Below are 19,123 nucleotides of genomic sequence, written 5' to 3' on the forward strand. Positions count from 1 at the left end.
ACATTAGCATGAAAACATGTCCCAGAGAACGGTCGACACGGTAATCATGTGTTATTAACCCCTAGGTTCAGTGGCGGTTCTACATTGAATTACACCCAGGGCGAGACCCCCTTCGAGCGCCCGCCCCCCTCCAACAAGATAAGTGAAAGAGAAAATTATATTTCTCAATTGCACAAATCCTTCATTAGAGCATTTGAAAAACACACAAGAGAATCCAGTTATTAAACTATTGCAACAGGAAATACACTTTTTAAGGTGAACAATCTCCACAATGAACACAATTCTGCACAAAATATGTCATTCATATATATATATATATATATATGTATATATATATATATATATATATATATATATATATATATATATATATATATATATATATCGGGGGATGACACGCAGCAAAGGGCCGCAGGTCGGACCCGAACCTGGGCCGCTGTAGGACTAAAAACACTTTTGTGAAGTGTGTTTGTAGTCTAATAACCTGAAATGAATACAATGGTTGTCCCATTTAGAGGTCTCACGCTATGAAACTAAAAATAAAAAAAATAAAAACTTAAACATTACCCACACAACATTTATTCATGACATTACGGCATTATTATATTTAACCTTTAGAAAGGACAAAAACATATTCAAAACCTTTAACGAAATGTAATACTTTTTGCACGTCTCTGTCTCTGTGTGTGTGTGTGTGTCTCTGTGTGTGTGTGTCTGTCTCTGTGTGTGTAAATGTGTTTGCTTGTAAACCTTGTTTTCAATTCAGATTCCGAGGCTTTTTCACGAATTTCAAAATGTAACTACACGTTGCTCGGCCGCGGCTTGGTAGCGTTGCATCCCCCCCCCCCCCGACTCATCTCCTGGTTCTCCTTCTCCATAAACAACATGAAATCAAGAAGTTAACTGTTCCTTCTCCAGATCTCCCACCGTGGTCAGAAAGTACAGGGGAGACTCTTTGTTTCTCTCACTATGACTCTAGAGTCACTACTCACTCTGAAGCTACCGGTAACCCTTCACCGTCACTCTCTCACAACACACACTCCGGGTCGATGCACACACTCCGGCTCGATGCACACACTCCGGCTCGATGCACACACTCCGGCTCGATGCACACACCAGTGCACAAGTATGAACATCAGACCACTTACATAGGCTACGGTGAAAGCTCCTCATACATATATATATATACATATATATATATATATACATATATATATATATATAAACATAATTGGCTGCCTATTGACTGATACACTGCCCTCTGGTGGACAGAACATATACAACTTATACCAATATAGGTCTTACTGAAGGCATTTAATGGTCAAAATATTATTAATAAATATTCAAATATAGTCGAATATTAATAAACAAACAAACTTTGAATATGATTTTGGGGCAAAAGTCAAAGCCCTAATGTGTGTGTGTGTGTGTGTGTGTGTGTGTGTGTGTGTGTGTGTGTGTGTGTCTGTAATAAATATACAATTCATGGAAATGTAATACTTTCAAGACCCCGCGGGTCTATCATATATAAGTATATAAGTATAATCAGTTAACTAGAAAGAGGAAGTACAATTGCATGACTAAAGCTGGTTCATTATTAAATAACTGTTCATTCTTGCAAAACAAACAAACTTATGGTACTTCCTCATTGTGTCTGACTATCTACCATATAACCATCTAAACAAAGGGAACCTTGTCTTTAGACTTAGTTTTTCCCCGACACTGGTTTGTCATGTCGAGCGGGTTTCTACATCAATAACCTGGCAGTAGTTCCACTTTATATACAGGAACTGACCCTAATAATGTAATGTTTCAGCTTCCTGGAATCATTCATGTGTAAACGCTGGTCAAAGTCTGAGGGACTCGAAACGTTTCCCCTGACTTAACTCTCACCTTTTTCGCTTTTTATATTAAACGTGTGTCTGCAGGGAAGCTGTTCGGTTCTTCTACTTTCAGTTGTTCACACAACGCAACGCTGTCCTATTTACTATTTATATGCTGCAAACACTAAATATGGGAAGACCGCACACACTTGGAACATTTTATAAACACGCATACAAACTTGACACAAGTGTACCTGTAGGTCAGTTTAACCCTCCTGTTGTCCTCGCGTCAAATTTGACCCATTTTCAAAAAGTCTCTATACCAAAAAGGTTTGTTTCTTTCAACAAATTGTTCCAAAAAAAATAACGTGGATGGTTGTATTTTATTATATTTTATAGCATTTGAAAAAAAATTGACAGAAGGTTGTAAAAAGTGAGAAAAATGATTCAAAAACGTGGGAAAAAACAAGAAAAACTTCAAAAAAAATCATCATGAGACATTAGAGAAAGTGACAAACGTGGAAAGAAAATGTCAGAAAAGGCTTCAAAAAATGTATTTAAAAAAAACAACAAAAACGTGTAAAAAAAAAAAAAAAAACATTCGCTCTGGCTCCTAATAAAGGCTCAGTAAAGGTCTCATGTTCCTGAACGCCCCCTTCAAACCTACTCATACAGTGACTGAGATGAAGTGCTTGCTGGTGTTTGCTCATGTTCTGCCAAAAGAGGCAAATGTGTACCATTGTTCATTAAGCTGCAAACAAACACGTTCTTACCATGGAAGGAACAAACGGTGCCAGGATTCCTCCGACTCTGCACGACATGGAACAAACTCCCAGTCCCGCGTTCCTGAAAACACAGAAGAAAGCTTTTATTTTTTTTTACAAAGCACACTAGATCAATGTCAGGCAGTGTGATGTAGAGCCCTGTGCCGTTTTCTCAATCCTTGTGTTGTCTTCCCATGCAACTTTGTGTTTTTCTGGGTCAAAATTTCATCATTTTGTTCTTTTTCTACACTTTGACGTTTTTGCCACTTTCTTTCAAATTTCAAAATTTTTTAAACACATTTTTTGTTGCATGTTACAATTCTTTTGGTCACTTTTTTCAGCGTTTAAAAAAAAATAAATGTTTTTGTCAATTTTTCTTCCGCGTTTTTGTAGCTTTTTCCAAAAAGAAAAATGTTTCAACGTTCTTTTGTTGTAGTTCTGATATAGAAAGTTTTTGTAAATGGGTCAAATTTGACCCGAGGACAACAGGACGGTTAATCCCGCTACTGCCCGCTCCCGGTGGATTTCGGACCATTACCGCCCGTTCCCGCAGCTTGTGCATTCAACAGCAACAAGCATTCAAGTGCAATAATAAGTTATTCTAGTGCAATATAAGGACATAGTATTCATTTATTTATTTCACTTATTTTAGAATGTGTTGTTGGCTGTGGTTTGTTTTGCTCAGGTTGTTTTATTTCGTTTTGTTTTCCGGTCTTTTAACACTCTAACAGATTTCATGTTAAAGTCCCGGTTGATTGGATCGCTCCGGTCGCCGTAGGAGAACAGGGGTGGGGGGGGGGGGGCAGCGCACCGGGAAAGAAGTAAGAGAGAGAGAGGGAGTAGAGGAGTTTTAATAAAGCGTTTGGCTGGTGTGTTTTTTTTTTTAAAAGATTCTTTTTGGGGCTTTTCCCTTTATTTGATAGTGACCGTGGATAGACAGGAAAGGTGGGAGAGAGGTGGTGGATGACGTGTAGCAAAGGGCCGCAGGTCAGACTCGAACCCCGGGCCGCTGCAAAGGACTCAGCCGACATGGGTTGCACGCTCTTACTGGGTGAGCTAGAGGTCGCCCCTGGCCGATGTTTAACTGGTTGCACCGTGTTCTTTGCTGATTTTCTTAGGAAATCTCGCTACGTGAACCTAACAGTCGGTTACAGCTCTGATCAGGAGCAGCGCTCCCAAATCCCAGCAGCAGCAGCCCCCCCCTTAAAACCGCCCACTCCCGCGAGATTTGTGTCAGGTCCCGTGGGATCCCAATGCAGTCCTCCAGTGTGATGTGTGTGTGAATAGACCAACATGCAGACTGTGTGTTGTTAGTTTCACCTGACAACTGTTGGGTAGAGTTCAGAGGTGTAGACGTAGGCGATGTTGAACGCTGCACTGACCATCAGTTTTCCCACTAGTGCAAACGACGTCACGCTCAGCATGGTGCCTGCAAACACAAAAGGAAAGACTGAACGTGTTTCGGAGAACTCACAAGGGACTTTATGACCGTAATGGCCACACTAGTCTAAATCCACGATGTTCCACTTCCGGGATTGCTCTGGTGCTGCTGGATGTCCGTCACCTTCCTCTTGCTGCGGTGGATTTGTGAGGACTATGGTTAACTGCTCCTCAGATCTCTGCAGGGTAAATCCAGACAGCTAGCTAGACTATCTGTCCAATCAGAGTTTTCTGTTGCACGACAAACAACTTTTGAACGTACACACGTTCCACCAAAACAAGTTCCTTCCTGAGACTATTTAGCAGAGGCACCGCCCAAGATGATGGTGATTGGTTTAAAGAAAAGGAACCGGAGCACTTCCCAGAATGCTGTGTGGACAAGCCAGACCTTCCTCCGCAGCGCTGTGGAGGAAGGTCGCACGGACGGGCAGCGAGGCTTCGGATGTTATCAATGACGTCATTTGTCTAAAACGATACGAGCCTCGATAAGCGCTTCACGGAAAACCTCCCGGGATTTCTCGACACACGCTTCGAAGCCTAGTGTATTCCTCTGTACACGTGGACGGACGGCCCTGTCTCACCTGAGTTTTCGGGGATGAACATGGTGCAGAGGCAGGCGGAGCCAGCCAGACACAGGAAACTGGCCATGCTTTTCCTCCTGCCAGCCCTGAAATAAAAGACACACACAGCAACTCCAATCAGTGGAGGCTTTAACCACGACACCTCACGACGCTGTCTGCCTCCGGCTTTTACAATAGAATACGTTTTATTGTCATTGGACAGCAGCTGTCCAATGAAATTTTTATGCAATTCACCTTCAGTACACAAATAAAATGACAGTACCCTTATAAAGGTGTGTGTGTGTATATATATATATATATATATATATATATATATAAATAAATAAACACAAATATATAATATATACCTTATAAGGTATATGTTATATAGTCACAATTCACAAATATATATTTGTGTTTGCAGAAAGACTGCTATTGCACCATTGTTTGTTAGTGTTCAGTTCTTTTATGGCACATGGGTAGAAGCGGTTCATAAGTCTGGATGTGCGGGCCTGCATGGACCTGTGTCACTTCCCAGAGTGCAGCAGGGTGAAAAGGTGATTGACTAGGTGGGAGGAGTTTTTTTTTTGTTTTTTTTACTTTTAACACCTTTCTTTAAGCCAAACAATATAACAAAATAAGACAAACTGAACACAGCTGATGATAAGTACAAATTAGCCGATAAAGAAGAAGTACTGCAGAAAGGTAAGACCTTAAATAACTGGATTTAAGAGATTTTGATAAAAGCTGTGTCTCACCAGTCTTTGTTGATGAAGTACATGCAGAGCGGGTAGGCGGGCAGCTCCACCAGGCCGTACATTGCTACGTTAAGATAACGGCTACCGGACGTCTCACTGGCCCCCAGAGTCAGGCCGTAGTACACCAGACTGCATGCATACCTGCAACACACAGCCCTTTGGTTTTATTGGTAAGATCTTATTTGGGGTTTTTGTACAACTTAGATGTGCAGCATGCTCAGCCGCTCCTTGACATTTCTCTTGTTTTATCCGTTTCTAGAAGCACATCCTGCCCCGTCCTTTCCCCGCTGACCGCTAAACTTTGCCGCGGAAAGGATCCCTACAGAGATAGGCCTTTAAAACCGTTCTGTTTAACCAGAAACAGCTCGGAAGTCGCTAGCGCTAAACCCACCAGACTCCATTTAAAAAAAGCAATACTTTTAGTGTGTATAGAGCCAACATATTTTCACATGTAAATCAGTAAACTATGTGTTTATTTCAACCAAAACTTTGTGATGGTTTGAAAAGTGCAAAGACGACCCAAAACGGCTTTTCATAGTTTTATTTTGTTTCTGTCGACTTTAAATGAAGTGTGTTTTACGATGCTTAAATGAGTGTTTATTTACATGGAGTCTGGTGGCTTTAGGGACAGCAATTTCACAGATGTTTTTATGTTTAAAAAAAAGGATCTTACTCGTTAACAGAAAGGTCGACCTCCTTAGAAATCCTACCCATAATGTCAGACACTTAGAATATTAATCTGAGTCTGTCAGCGGCTAAACGAGCACTTTTGTGAAGGTAAATACAAGCTGCACAATCACCCTATTAACTTACATTGTAGCCTGTTTTGCCGCTGCCGACTGCAGCGATTCTTCTTAATACTGGACCAATGTCAAAGATTGATGTTCCCATCAGTCACTTAGACACAAAAACATAAGAAAATATGGTCCAGGTTGAAAATAAACGGTAGTTACCCTTTAAGTTCAAATGTCGAATTTTCCTTTACGGTTGTATGAGCAATTTGTTTTACTTTTAAAAAGGAATACATCCTTTGTGTTGGCTGACATTCGAGTGTGTTGTTGACTATAACATTTTGCCAGAATATTTCCTGGCTGGCCCCCCCCTGAGAATAAAACAAAAACAGACATAATAGTTGCACCTAAAAGCCGTCAGAATATATCGCGGCACACTCACCAGACATACATGAGCACCATGGTCCTCAGACGGAGGACCGGATGGATCACCAGCTGCAGGACGCCCGCTCGGTTCTTACGGCTCCCGCCTTTAGCAGAACCCACGCGTTGCAACGTCAGGTTGTTGGCAGCTCTACCGTTCCTCAGCGCCATGTAGCGCAGAACCTATGAACACAGGACACAAACAATATCAGGGTTTTTCCTGCATAGATGAATTTTTGGCGCCCCCCAAACAGGTTTTAGTAATGGCGATGCATCGTGGGTCGGTTAAACATGGATGTAAATGTGTAAAAATGACATTAAACTGAGATAAAAACTGAATTTCAATGCTGTTTTTAAACGTCCTACGGCGTAATCTACTTTAGATTTCACTCGTTTGACTTCAGACGGCACTACGTCTTCTTAGTTTATCTATTTCAAGACTTTTATTTTCTATTTATTTTGTTATTTTGTTGTGGGATTTGTTTTCAAATCCAGTAGATTTTTATTGAACTTTTGTTATTTAAGTAACACAATTACAGTGTCTCTTTTAATAAGAGGACACATCTGTTTTGCACAGTTTACAGAAATAAAGGAATATTTTTCAGGCATTTGTCTGCAAAAAAATCCTGAACTCAAAATCCTGAATTATATTGAATCATGAGTTGAGTGCGTCGTTACATCCCTATCCAGTAATTATTTTGGTCTCACTCTGTAGCTAAAACAGAGACCTGAACCTTTGAAAAATTAAACCATGTAAACCTATTGTGATATAACCTCTAAATACAATTATGAACCTGAAAATGAGCATAATATGAGCACTTTAATATGCTTTCAAAGAAACAATTCTTCTGTGCAGGTGTGTTGGAAAATATCAGACTTTTTAAGTGTATTAATATATTTTACCTCTTCAGCTCGCTCCGTCTGACCCTGAGAATACAGCCAGCGAGGAGACTCTGGAAGACTTCTGGAGGAAAAGAAAGACAAGACGAGAGATTATTGGATCTGCACAGATATGTTTTCCTGGATATTGAGTTTAAACTTCACAGTTAACGGGTCACTAACTTTTTGACGTTTGTCGTGTTGTACGACATTTTTTTGTCGCTTTTTCCCTCAATGTTTTTGTTGATGAAGTTATTTTCTAAGTTTTCAGAAGTTTACTACCTGAGCAGCTTTGTATGAGAAGAACAGGCCTAACGAAAATGTTGTGTATTTTAACTGTAGCTACACACATCGTCTAACTTAATACTTGAACAATGGCTGTGTCCCTATTACCTGAAACCTTGAATATTGACTGTTGATTTGTGTCTATCCTACTTTATTCCCTTATAATCCCCAGTGTCAAACGTCAAAAAGTACGGACTTATCTGCTAATGTTAGCTACCGACCGTTACCTTGAAACCATCCAGCAAATAGACGGTTGTAGGGTGATTTGACGTCACCGCTCATTTAAACACAGTTTAACAACAAAACAAAACGCTGAGTGAACATTACTAGCTACGTTGTTCATGTTGGTTTTGAGCGGTGTGCACCCCCACTAACCTGGAAAATGGTTTTAAATCAGTAACGTTACTACAGCGTGTCGGAGGAATACACACAGTCTCCTGCAGCGGGGCGTCAGAGGCAGAGGGACCGTCACCGCAGCGTTCGCTAACGTTAGCTTCTTGTCTCATCTGGGGTCTGATAAACAGTAAATTCATTATATTCAGTGTCCACAATGCTATTTTCCAATAAACTGTAGCTGTCATATTTCACGGGACCCGCGCGAGTGCGGATTTCATGTCGCGGCTTTCGTCGCCGTTTGTCACTTTGCCTAAGACTGAGTGACAGGTAGTACTCGCCCTGTTGTTTATTTGGTTGCCATGACTTCGCGAGTGATGACGTCCTGTCACTGTTCCAGTCGCTCACCCTAACGGTAGGTTTCCACACAGCGAAACACCAAGCACATTTCGGCCAGCGAAATATTGCCTCGGGGGCGTGGTCGCCAAAACAACACCGGCTGCTAGGCAGCTAGCAGAGAGGGTCGAAGCGAGGTAGCATAGGTAGCTAGCAGGTAGTTTGCTAGCAAGCTATCGTTGCTATTGTAGCTTGTGAAATCCGTGTTGATACAAGCGTCAATGTTCGCCAACAAAACATGTAATAAACAAATGCACAAGTAGCCTAGCTAGGCTTTACAATGAAATCCAATGTCCGAACATGCTAGCGATTAGCCTGTCGGCTAGCTGAAAAGTTCGAGTGTTTAAACTATTTACAGTGGTCTATTTAGTGGTGTGTGTGCCCTGACTAGGTTTGTGTGTCATATAAATCACAATTTGTGTTGATACAAGTACCAATGTTCGTGTAGAAACATTTTAATCACATACAAATGTTCATGATGTAAAAGATGGCGCCGCAGACGGTCGACTCGTGTGTCTGTGCGCGTTGTTTTGTTTTGTGTTTTAACTTTGTTTTTTGCGATGGTACCCGGATCTCTTTCTCCAGAGAAGCGCTCTTGAACATCAGGGGAACAACGCCAGAGGATTTATTTCCTACTTTTCTTCTCCCTACACTGGAAATTTTTGGACATTCTAGTCAAAGGTGCGCTCACCTTTGCTCACACAGCGAAACGTCGGAGGAGAGGGAAACAGGCCGGTGCGCTGGTGCGTCTCCGCCAGCGAGGATTACGCACACCATTACCGGGCATATTTCTCTCTAACGTGCGTTCACTGCCCAACAAACTGGAAGAATTACAACTGCTGTTGGGGGAAACAGGGACTTTTCTTCATCTGCTGTTTTGTTCTTCACGGAGACGTGGCTCTGTGGATTAATACCGGACTCTGCGCTGCAGCTGGCAGACTTCCAACTCTACAGAGCAGACAGAGACACGGACCTCTCCGGCAAAACTAAAGGTGGAGGAATCGGTTTCTACATCAACAGCGGTCGGTGCAACAACGTGACAGTGATCCAGCAACATTGTTCTCCTGACCTGGAATCTTTCATCATAAACTGTAAGCCTTTTTATTCACCCCGTCAGTTCCATTCATTCATTCTGGTCGGTGTTTACATCTCACCGCAGGCCAACGTGCAGGACGCACAGCGCATGCTCGCCGACCAGATACTGTGTGTGGAGCAGACCAACCCGGACTCCCTAGTTATTGTCCTTGGAGACTTTAACAAAGGAAACCTCAGTCATGTACTACCTAAATATAGACAACATATTAAATGCCTGACCGGAGAGGAGAACATTCTGGATCACTGTTACACCACAGTCAGGGATGCTTATCACGCCGTCCCCCGTGCTGCACTGGGAATATCTGACCATGTCATGGTCCACCTGATCCCCGCCTACAGGCAGAAACTTAAGCTCTGCAAACCTGTAGTGAGGACATCAAGGAAGTGGTCCAGTGAGGCTGTGGAGGATCTCCAGTCGTGTTTGGACTCCACTGACTGGGATGTGTTCAGGACTGCTACCAACAGTCTGGATGAGTACACAGAGGCTGTGACGTCATACATCAGCTTCTGTGAGGACTGCTGTGTTCCATCATGCACCAGGGTGAGTTTCACAGCCAAACTCAGAAGGCTAAGGTTGGATAAGGCAGAGGTGTTCAAGAGTGGGGACAAAGACAGACTTAAAGAAGCAAAGTACAAGTTTAGCAAGGTGGTGAAAGAGGCTAAACAACGGTACTCTGAGAAACTCCAATGCCAGTTCTCAGCGAACGACTCTGCTTCTGTCTGGAGAGGGCTCAAACAGATCACCAGCTTCAAGCCCAAAGTCTCCCACTCCACCAACGACCGACGCCTAGCCAACGACCTGCTTTGATGGACAATGGGTCGGTCCTGACACCATCCCCCTCAACACCTCCCAACAAAGGGTCTTCCCTGACACCATCCCCCGCGACACCTCCCAACAGCTCCAGCTGCATGTGCATGACCTCCACCTCCCCCACCTTAAAGGTCCCCCCCTCCACCTCCCCACTCACCTCAGTGACAACTCTCTCCATCAATAAGGAAGACGTCAACAGACTGTTCAGGAGACCCCAGGAAAGCTGCTGGACCGGATGCTGTCTCCCCATCTAGCTTGAAGCACTGCGCTGACCAGTTGTCTCCAGTGTTCACAGACATTTTCAACACCTCACTGGAGACATGTCACGTGCCAGCCTGTTTCAAGACCTCAACAATCATCCCTGTTCCCAAGAAGCCAAGGACAATAGGACTTAATGACTTCAGACCCGTCGCCCCTGACCTCTGTGGTTATGAAGTCCTTTGAGCGCCTTGTGCTTTCTCACCTCAAAGCCATCACCGACCCCCCTCCTGGACCCCCTGCAGTTTGCCTACAGAGCCAATAGGTCTGTAGACGATGCAGTCAACCTGGCCCTACACTACATCCTCCGGCACCTGGACTCTGCAGGAACCTACGCCAGGATCCTGTTTGTGGACTTCAGCTCTGCCTTTAACACCATGATCCCGGCTCTGCTTCAGGAGAAACTCTCCCAGCTTGGTGTGCCTGACTCCACCTGCAGGTGGATCACTGACTTCCTGTCCGACTCACAGACCATCAGCACCGGATCCCCTCAGGCTGACCACCTGGTGAAGTGGTGCAAGCAAAACAACCTAGAGCTCAATGCTCTAAAGACAGTGGAGATGGTTGTGGACTTCAGAAAGAACTCAGCCCCACCTGCCCCCATCACCCTCTGTGGCTCCACAATTAACATTGTGGAGTCTTTCCGCTTCCTGGGAACTATCATCTCCCAGGACCTCAAGTGGGAGCTGAACATCAGCTCCCTCTTCAAGAAAGCACAACAGAGGATGTACTTCCTGCAGCAGCTGAAGAAATTCAACCTGCCAAAGACAATGATGGTGCACTTCTACACTGCCATCATTGAGTCCATCCTCCATCACCATCTGGTACACTGCTGCCACAGCCAAGGACAAGGGCAGACTGCAGCGTGTCATTCAGTCAGCTGAGAAGGTGATTGGCTGCAATCTGCCGCCGCTCCAGGACCTTTACGCCACCAGGACTCTGAAGCGTGCTGGAAAGATTGTGGCTGACCCCTCCCACCCCAGCAACAAACTCTTTGAGCCACTCCCCTCTGGCAGGAGGCTGAGGTCCATCAGGACCAAAACCTCACATCACAAGGACAGTTTTTTCCCCCTCTGCCACTAGCCTTATCAACAAGGCCCGGAAACCACCCTGACTCTCTCCACACCCCCCCTCTGGCTCTACATGCCACTGTACTTAATCTGCTCTTTTTATCTTAACTATTACTCTCTTATTTTTAATACATTCTGTGTGTGTGTATATATACACATATAGTTATACTTGTATGTGTAAAAAACGTACTTGGCAATAAAGCTTTTCTGATTCTGATGACACAGCGCTGATGACCTCCGCCATCTTGGTCAGACTGTTTTTGTAAGTCCCGCCTCCAAACACAAACACCCAGACCTGAGTGGTTCTCGAGTGGTCCTCATTTGAATAAAGTTAACCTTTCGCCAACTTTGTTTCACTTGCCTCGGTGATTCGCTCTCATCTCGACCAATCAGGGCGGATATCGTCTCCATTCAACCTCAATGAGAGCGAAGCGACATTTCGCTATGTGGAAACCTACCGTAAGGGGAGAGAGAGAGAGCGGATGACAGTTCGCTAGAGTTCAGTAGAGCACACAGCTCTGCAGAGTCGTGTAATTACGACTTTATGACTTTTCGTGCGCGGTGTACATAGTGTGCGTCCTATTTCTGATACCGTGGTGGCAGAAACTTTACTGTGGCGGGACTGCAAGGCTCTCATGCTTATACCTCCCTCAGTACATTAATGTGGATTTTTTTATTTAGTATCTTTTCTTGTCCATATTATTCATGTGGATTTGTTATTTTATCATCCTGTTTATGATGTATGTTGCCGACCAGGTCGGTGACTCGAGTCTGGAGTCTGTTTGGTGTGTTCGTGCCGTCGTCCGTCAGCCTTCATTTTGGCCGACCTGACATGTTCAGTCGGAGACAGGGCAGTCGGGACTCACCCGGAAATGGCGAGCGGGATGAGCCTCTCAAAATCTGACGGAAATCTTTTAAACTGACCTTTGTTGATCTGAAATGAAGACAGATTCAGCAACTGCACGGCCTATTTCTCGCTGAAAATGTTTTCAGAAACACGTTTCGGTGAACTATTATAGTCCAATATGAGATCGTATTCTGAACGAGCCGCCATGACAGTCTGGCTGTAACTTTCCGGAGAAAAAAGACCCACGTGACGAGTTCGTCCAATCAGCTGCCGGTTTTAAATTTCTGGGAAACAATACAGAGAAGCGCCGCCTGCTGCTATGGAGACGTATTACGTTTCGCGCACGTGCAGAGCGTACGCTCAAGTCGCCCTTGCCTCAGTGTGTTTTGAGGCATTTTTTTGGACCTCGGGGACCCGACTGATCAGTCCAACGGGCTTTTCTGCCGACGGTCGGCTGTCCGGTTAGTGTGTAACAGCTCGGAGATTAAACCTGAGGTGAAATGCTTTCATTTGTTTGGTTTTATGTGGCAGCAGGCGTTGACTCGTGTCTCTGAAGGTTTGTAACTCACACAGACATCAGGAAGAACAGGACACCGGACGAGTTAGCCACGGTTGCCAGGTTCCTCCACGGCCGGATGAAGTATCCCAGAGCTCCAAACAGGGCGATGCCGATCGCAAAACTCATGCTGGTCAAGGTCCCTGAAGAAGGAAATAAATAAACAGAAATCCAACAGTGAAGGAAACAGTTTGATCTTGGTAGTGAAGTTACGTCACATGAACATCGTCAACAACATACAAGACAGCTATGAGGATAGTAGGGAGGAGAGAGTACAAGCCCACACAGAGTCTGTAAGAGCAAGCAGTCAGGAAATATGAGGCCTCCTGCACACTGGCTGCGTGGCGTGAGCGTGGCGTTTCTGTTGCGTGGCGTTTTCTACATCTTTGCACACCAGAAAGGTGTCTGACGCGGCGCTGCTGCTGCTGCTGCTGCTAGCCTTGTCTGGACACATGGATGTTTCCCACTGATTTACTGCACTCAAACAGTAGTATACTTCATGTTAAACATAAATATATACTGATCTGATTACAGCAAAGACAACGTCGGCAGTATTGACGGCAAAATAGGCTATAACAGGATATTTGGTTCTGTATTGACAGGTGCAATATTAGAAAATTGATCATTATTATTATATTTTTAAATGACATTTATATCTGCATTTATGTCAAAACCTAGAGACTTTCAAACATCAAAATGTCATTTATTAAATGTATTCGTGTCAAAATGACATATAAACATATTTTCCTATTCTATGTTGCCTGGAAACGCTTCCAACACGCTTGCGTGTCGCGTGAAAAATAGGCGTCGGTTCTATTTCTAGCATGCACGCAGGCCGTGTGCAAGCTCTAACCTGTTAACATGGGAGCCGAAATAAAAACGGACACGCCACGCAGCTGACACGCTCACGCCACGCAGCCAGTGTGCAGGAGCCCTAACTGCAGACTCCTTTTCCTCAATATGAACTCCTGCCATCAGGGAGAAGACTTCGTTCATCCCGACGTCTATCAAGCTGCTGAACTCAAGAAGGAAATCTTAGCACAACAGAGCAAAGTGCAACACATACCCCAGCACATTTTGCACGTTAGTTATTACGGTCACTTATTAAGATGTGTTATTGTCTGTAAAGTCACATGTGTTCTTCCATTATGTCCTAAAACACTTCGATGATCTTATGTTGCTAAGGCGCTTGCGCTAAGCTAAACGCTAAGGTTGCAGATTTTAAATGCTGAAGCAAATCAACCAGCAGAGTTTTACAGACGGGGACGACACGGACCTCTGGATACTGGCGTTCATCTGCGTGTACGGCACAACCGAACATCTGCAGACTTTACCAGCTAACGCTAGCGGCAGATAGCTAGCTTGGTTACATTTTTCAAAAAGAAACCAGTTGTAGTCTCGACCATTCGCGGTCCCCTGTCTCGTGACATTATGTTCTTGTGTTGTCTTCCAGTCGACCACGCAACCTTTTGGTTTTTTCTGGGTCCAAATTTTAAACGAAAACTTTTTTTTCAATCTTTTGTTGTTCTTTTTCGACACTTTTCCAGATGTTTTTGTCGATTGTTTTCGGTCACTATTTCCAATGTTTTTTTCAGCGATTTTTTGGATGTTTTTGTCGATTTCTTCCCAGGTTTTTTGTCACTATTTACGTTTTTTGGGCAGCATTTTTTAAGCTTTTTCCAACATTTCTGTCATTTTCTTTTCCAAATGCTATCAAATTAAATAACACACCCAAATTCAATAAAGGTAGTGAACTGATCATTTATTTTACCTGTGAAGAGTAATGGTTGTACGGAACCATCCACGTTAGTTTCTTTGACAATATGGTGGAAAGAAACCCAAATTTCTGATATAGAAACTTTTTTAAAATGGGTCACATTTGACCCGAGGACGACAGGAGGCTTAAGACACATTGTCTTCAGACGTGAGATGGTGTCAGACTGTGTATGGTAGGCAAAGATAGGCAGCAGGTAAAAACCAAGACATCGCATAGAGTGATGTATGACGGGATTATTTTGGTGTTTCCGTACCGGTCATGGCCCAGTAGGACTTGCCCACGTACTCCTGAGTGAGAACGAAGCAGACGAGGCCGATGCCGCCGTTCATCAGGCCGACCAGGAGACGAGACACGGCGAAGACCTCATAGCTGGGCGCCACCGCGGTCAAATAACCGAAAATCACCTCAAAAAACAGACCTAGAAGAAAGAGAAACAGAAACCAGGGTTCATACACATTTTAACCAATACTTTTTCATGACTTTTCCATTACTTTTTGGCAATTTTCCATGACTATGTATTCCTGAAAATGTCAGTTGACAGGCGTTAGGACGACGTGAAATACATTTATTAATCACATATTATTATGCTATGTTAAAAAAAAAAAATTCTATGACTTTTCCAAAACGTTCCTGGTCTTTTTACGTTTCCAAAACCTTTCCAGGCCTGGAATTTGCATTTTTTAAATTCCATAACTTTTCCAGGTTTTTTCAAAACGTATGAACCCTGTGAAACAGATGAGGAGAACGAGGAGGAACAGGGTCCTCCCTGAGAATCTGAAGGATTTTAAGGGTAGTTTGGCATCTTTATGGGCGCCTTTTTCATGTTTCTACATGCATCTTCACTGAGACAGACCCGACTAATCGCGGCCTGTGGTTTTCCTCACCTGTCAAGTAAACGGGTCTCCTTCCGATCCTATCGGAGAGCGGCCCAAAGACAACGTTCCCGATCAGAAGCCCGGCGAAGAACAGCGACCCAGCTAGACTGACCTTATAGGCCTGATGCTTGATGAGGAACCACTGGGGAACACGGAGAGACCTACAGTCATTAGAAGCTTTATTTCTGGACAATCGAGCCCAGATGTTGAATGGTAAAAGTGTTAATGCATATAGTAGGGCTGCACAATATATCGGGTTTTTTTTAACGTCGTTGCGATATCAACTGCCGCCAGAAACACATCGTGAAAGGCCGCTGCATATATCGAAAGACACTCAGGGTCCTATCTTGCTAGTTTAAGACCGACGCAGTTGTCAGTTTCCCGTCCAGCGCCCGCGTTGTTTAAATAGAAAATGCACCTGCACCCATCTTTGCACCCATGGGCGTGCTGGTCTTACAGGGAGGTGTGTTCAGGTGCATTCTGGGCGTGCTGGTCTTACAGGGAGATGTGTTCAGGTGCATTCTGGGCGTGCTGTTCTTACAGGGAGATGTGTTCAGGTGCATTCTGGGCGTGCTGGTCTTACAGGGAGGTGTGTTCAGGTGCATTCTGGGCGTGCTGGTCTTACAGGGAGATGTGTTCAGGTGCATTCTGGGCGTGCTGTTCTTACAGGGAGATGTGTTCAGGTGCATTCTGGGCGTGCTGGTCTTACAGGGAGGTGTGTTCAGGTGCATTCTGAGCGTGCTGGTCTTACAGGGAGGTGTGTTCAGGTGCATTCTGAGCGTGCTGGTCTTACAGGGAGGTGTGTTCAGGTGCATTCTGAGCGTGCTGGTCTTACAGGGAGGTGTGTACAGGTGCATTCTGGGCATATTGCTATCTTGAGGCAGCAGAAGGTGATGGCACCATTGACCAACAAAAACCTGGTCTAAAGTCAATAACGCAGCATTTCATTGTTATTTTAACAGAGCATTAGTAAAATGCTCCTAGGCTCGTGCACAGCACGTGCACACTATGCTTGTTACACACACAGGGACGCACAGCAGCACACACACATGCAGAAGAATCACAAATAACAATATTACGGTGCAAATCCTCCATCATAACAGCAATGCTCCAAGGTCCAAACGCGCCTGGCTTTTAAAGGGAATGGGAGATGACCTCTGATTGGTTTATTGCATGTTACGCCCAAAACACACCTATGAATTAATGAAGACACTAAGTACAACCCTTACGGACCCTTTTTTCCGCCTCAAACTGGCAAAAGTGGATTTGGACATGCCCTAAACGCACCTGCGCCAGGCGCTTCACGCCGTGCGCTTAGATCGTTAAAACAGTGTATTTCTGTGTTAGTTAAAAGAAAATATCATCAGAAATGTAAATGTAAAATGTAACAGTCGTTCTTTTTTCAGTGCTGCCTTTTATATTCAATTCATTGAACAAAATAACGTAATAATAATAATAATCATAATAATGATTTCCTTTCATTTGTTTTAAATTCAACAAGCAATGTGTTGTGTTTTAGCAGAATACTGACAGCAGCAGAACTGAGTACACTTTAATATCCCTTTATATATCGCAAGTTGCATCGTTATGGATTATGCAGCCCTAGCATACAGTATACACTTCAGCTGGCTCACCTCGGTCACGATGGAGTCGATGTCCTCGGTAAAGGTGACGCGTTGGATGAGCTCCTGCTGGCTGGAAGGGACGCCGTCCTGCTGATCGATGCGGTACTCGGGCGTAGATCCAACCAGAACGATCAGCATTGACTGACAGGCCATGTACACCTGAAACACACAGATCACCACAGTACCAACCTGCTCAGACGCTCTTCTACTACGTGTAGTTTATATCTACAACGTTCCACTGCCGGTGTTGCACCGAAATCTGTGACCCGTCGAGATCGGTGTCCCCCTACCTCAACCTGAACCAAACCCTTGTCCCTAACCTTAACCACGGAGGGGGGACGCTACGCTTTTAACAGGAGGGACACCGATCACGACGGGTCACAGATTTCGGTGCAACACCCTATAAATGTATGTAGAAATGCAAGAAATAGGATTCGGCTTTGGCTGATACAAGCTGTCTGGCTTAACACGTTTTAAAGGTTAATCAGTAAAAACAGCAGCATCATGGTTTGTTATTTAGTGTAGTGAGACTTAGGCCCACTGACCCACTAGCAAGAGGGAGGGTTATTTCATTAGCCACATTTCAATATGCCAATATTTGCAATTACATTTGATATAGGTGACAATACAGACCAAGTGGGGGATTTCTTAAAGTAGTTTAGGAATACGTAGGGTGTTGCGATAAATTCGGCATCCATGTGACATCCATATGAGCCATTTCCTTCCAGTAAGTGTAAACTTTGTTCTTTGACAAACTTCATTTACAGATGACGACATTTGCGAACGCATTTGATATTAGTGACAATAAAGATAGATTAGGACATTATTTAAAAACCATTTGTGAATAAGTGGGCTGTTGCGGTAAATTCGGCATCATTTGACATGCATATGAGCCATTTCCTTTTAATAAATGTAAACAATTTCGACGTGTTTCGCAGTGCGTGTCAATGTAGGTCGATTCCCGCATCGTGAGCGATGCAGGAATAAGAGGTTCGAAAACAATACATTGACGTAAAAACGAGCTTGGTATGGTGTGCCGAATTAAAGAGTAGCTCGTGTAGATATGTAACCGGTATTGAGTTATTGACTGATTTGTTTGTAAACTTGCCGATAAACAAGGCAACAACAATATCCCCGTTTTTTTTCAAGGAAGTCTGGTGTAAAGTTCTCTAACCCATAGAGCGCCCTTGCTGCGCTCGTACCTAGCTAAATTGTGACCAAGTGGAGACAGCTCAAGCTTTAAAATGTTTTACCTCTAAATATTGTTTTTGTTGGTCGACAGTCAAACGCTTAAAAAGCCCTCCGGTGGAGCCTTAAGCCACGTAGCGCTCCCGCTGTTAGCTTAAATTGACTGCTATTGCACGGACACTTCCTACAGTTGTTGCGTTTCTCATACATAAAAACATATTTTTTTCAAATTCACTAACCTGTGTCAGAACAAGGACAGCCACGGCCCGCTTCTGGTAGGGTCCAAACTCGCCGACAACTTGAAAAGCTTCTTCTAAATCCATCCCAGGTATGGCAGCCTGGCGGCAGCTCTCTGGTTCACTAGCATCACCGCCAGAGAGGAACGAGACGTAAGAGAGTCATCTGCGCTCACTTCCGGCTTCGCTCTACTTCATTTTTATTTTTATTTTTTAGAATTCAATTTACAAAGATTCAGTCATCACAGTCCGTAAACATAAAACTATACATAAATAAGTGCAAATAATATAATATGAAAGTAAGTATGAAAGTCCGGCTTCGCTCTACTCGCATCACCGCCAGAGAGGGAAGAAACGTGCGAGAGTCATCCGCACTTACTTCCGGCTTCGCTT

At 44.0% G+C, this 19,123-nt stretch overlaps 1 protein-coding gene across 2 annotated transcripts in view; it reads right to left on the reverse strand.

Annotated features, from left to right (window-relative positions):
- slc22a15 (solute carrier family 22 member 15) overlaps positions 1-18,884 on the reverse strand; it is a 24,763-nt gene extending 5,879 nt beyond the window's left edge. For both annotated transcript variants that reach the window (XR_013503317.1, XM_078272852.1), the window contains exons 1-11: positions 18,734-18,884; positions 17,316-17,465; positions 15,691-15,823; positions 15,060-15,224; positions 13,043-13,172; positions 7,403-7,463; positions 6,519-6,682; positions 5,346-5,486; positions 4,609-4,694; positions 3,908-4,016; positions 2,597-2,669 (exon numbers count right to left, since the gene is read on the reverse strand). Coding sequence is in view for 1 of the 2 variants with exons in the window: in XM_078272852.1 (XP_078128978.1) it covers positions 2,597-2,669; positions 3,908-4,016; positions 4,609-4,694; positions 5,346-5,486; positions 6,519-6,682; positions 7,403-7,463; positions 13,043-13,172; positions 15,060-15,224; positions 15,691-15,823; positions 17,316-17,465; positions 18,734-18,817 (1,296 nt within the window). In the remaining variant the exon portion in view is untranslated. The remainder of the gene's footprint in view (positions 1-2,596; positions 2,670-3,907; positions 4,017-4,608; positions 4,695-5,345; positions 5,487-6,518; positions 6,683-7,402; positions 7,464-13,042; positions 13,173-15,059; positions 15,225-15,690; positions 15,824-17,315; positions 17,466-18,733) is intronic.
- Between the last annotated feature and the right edge of the window lie 239 nt (positions 18,885-19,123).

Source organism: Sander vitreus, chromosome 17 (assembly GCF_031162955.1).
Source record: "Sander vitreus isolate 19-12246 chromosome 17, sanVit1, whole genome shotgun sequence".
Classification (NCBI taxonomy): domain Eukaryota; kingdom Metazoa; phylum Chordata; class Actinopteri; order Perciformes; family Percidae; genus Sander; species Sander vitreus.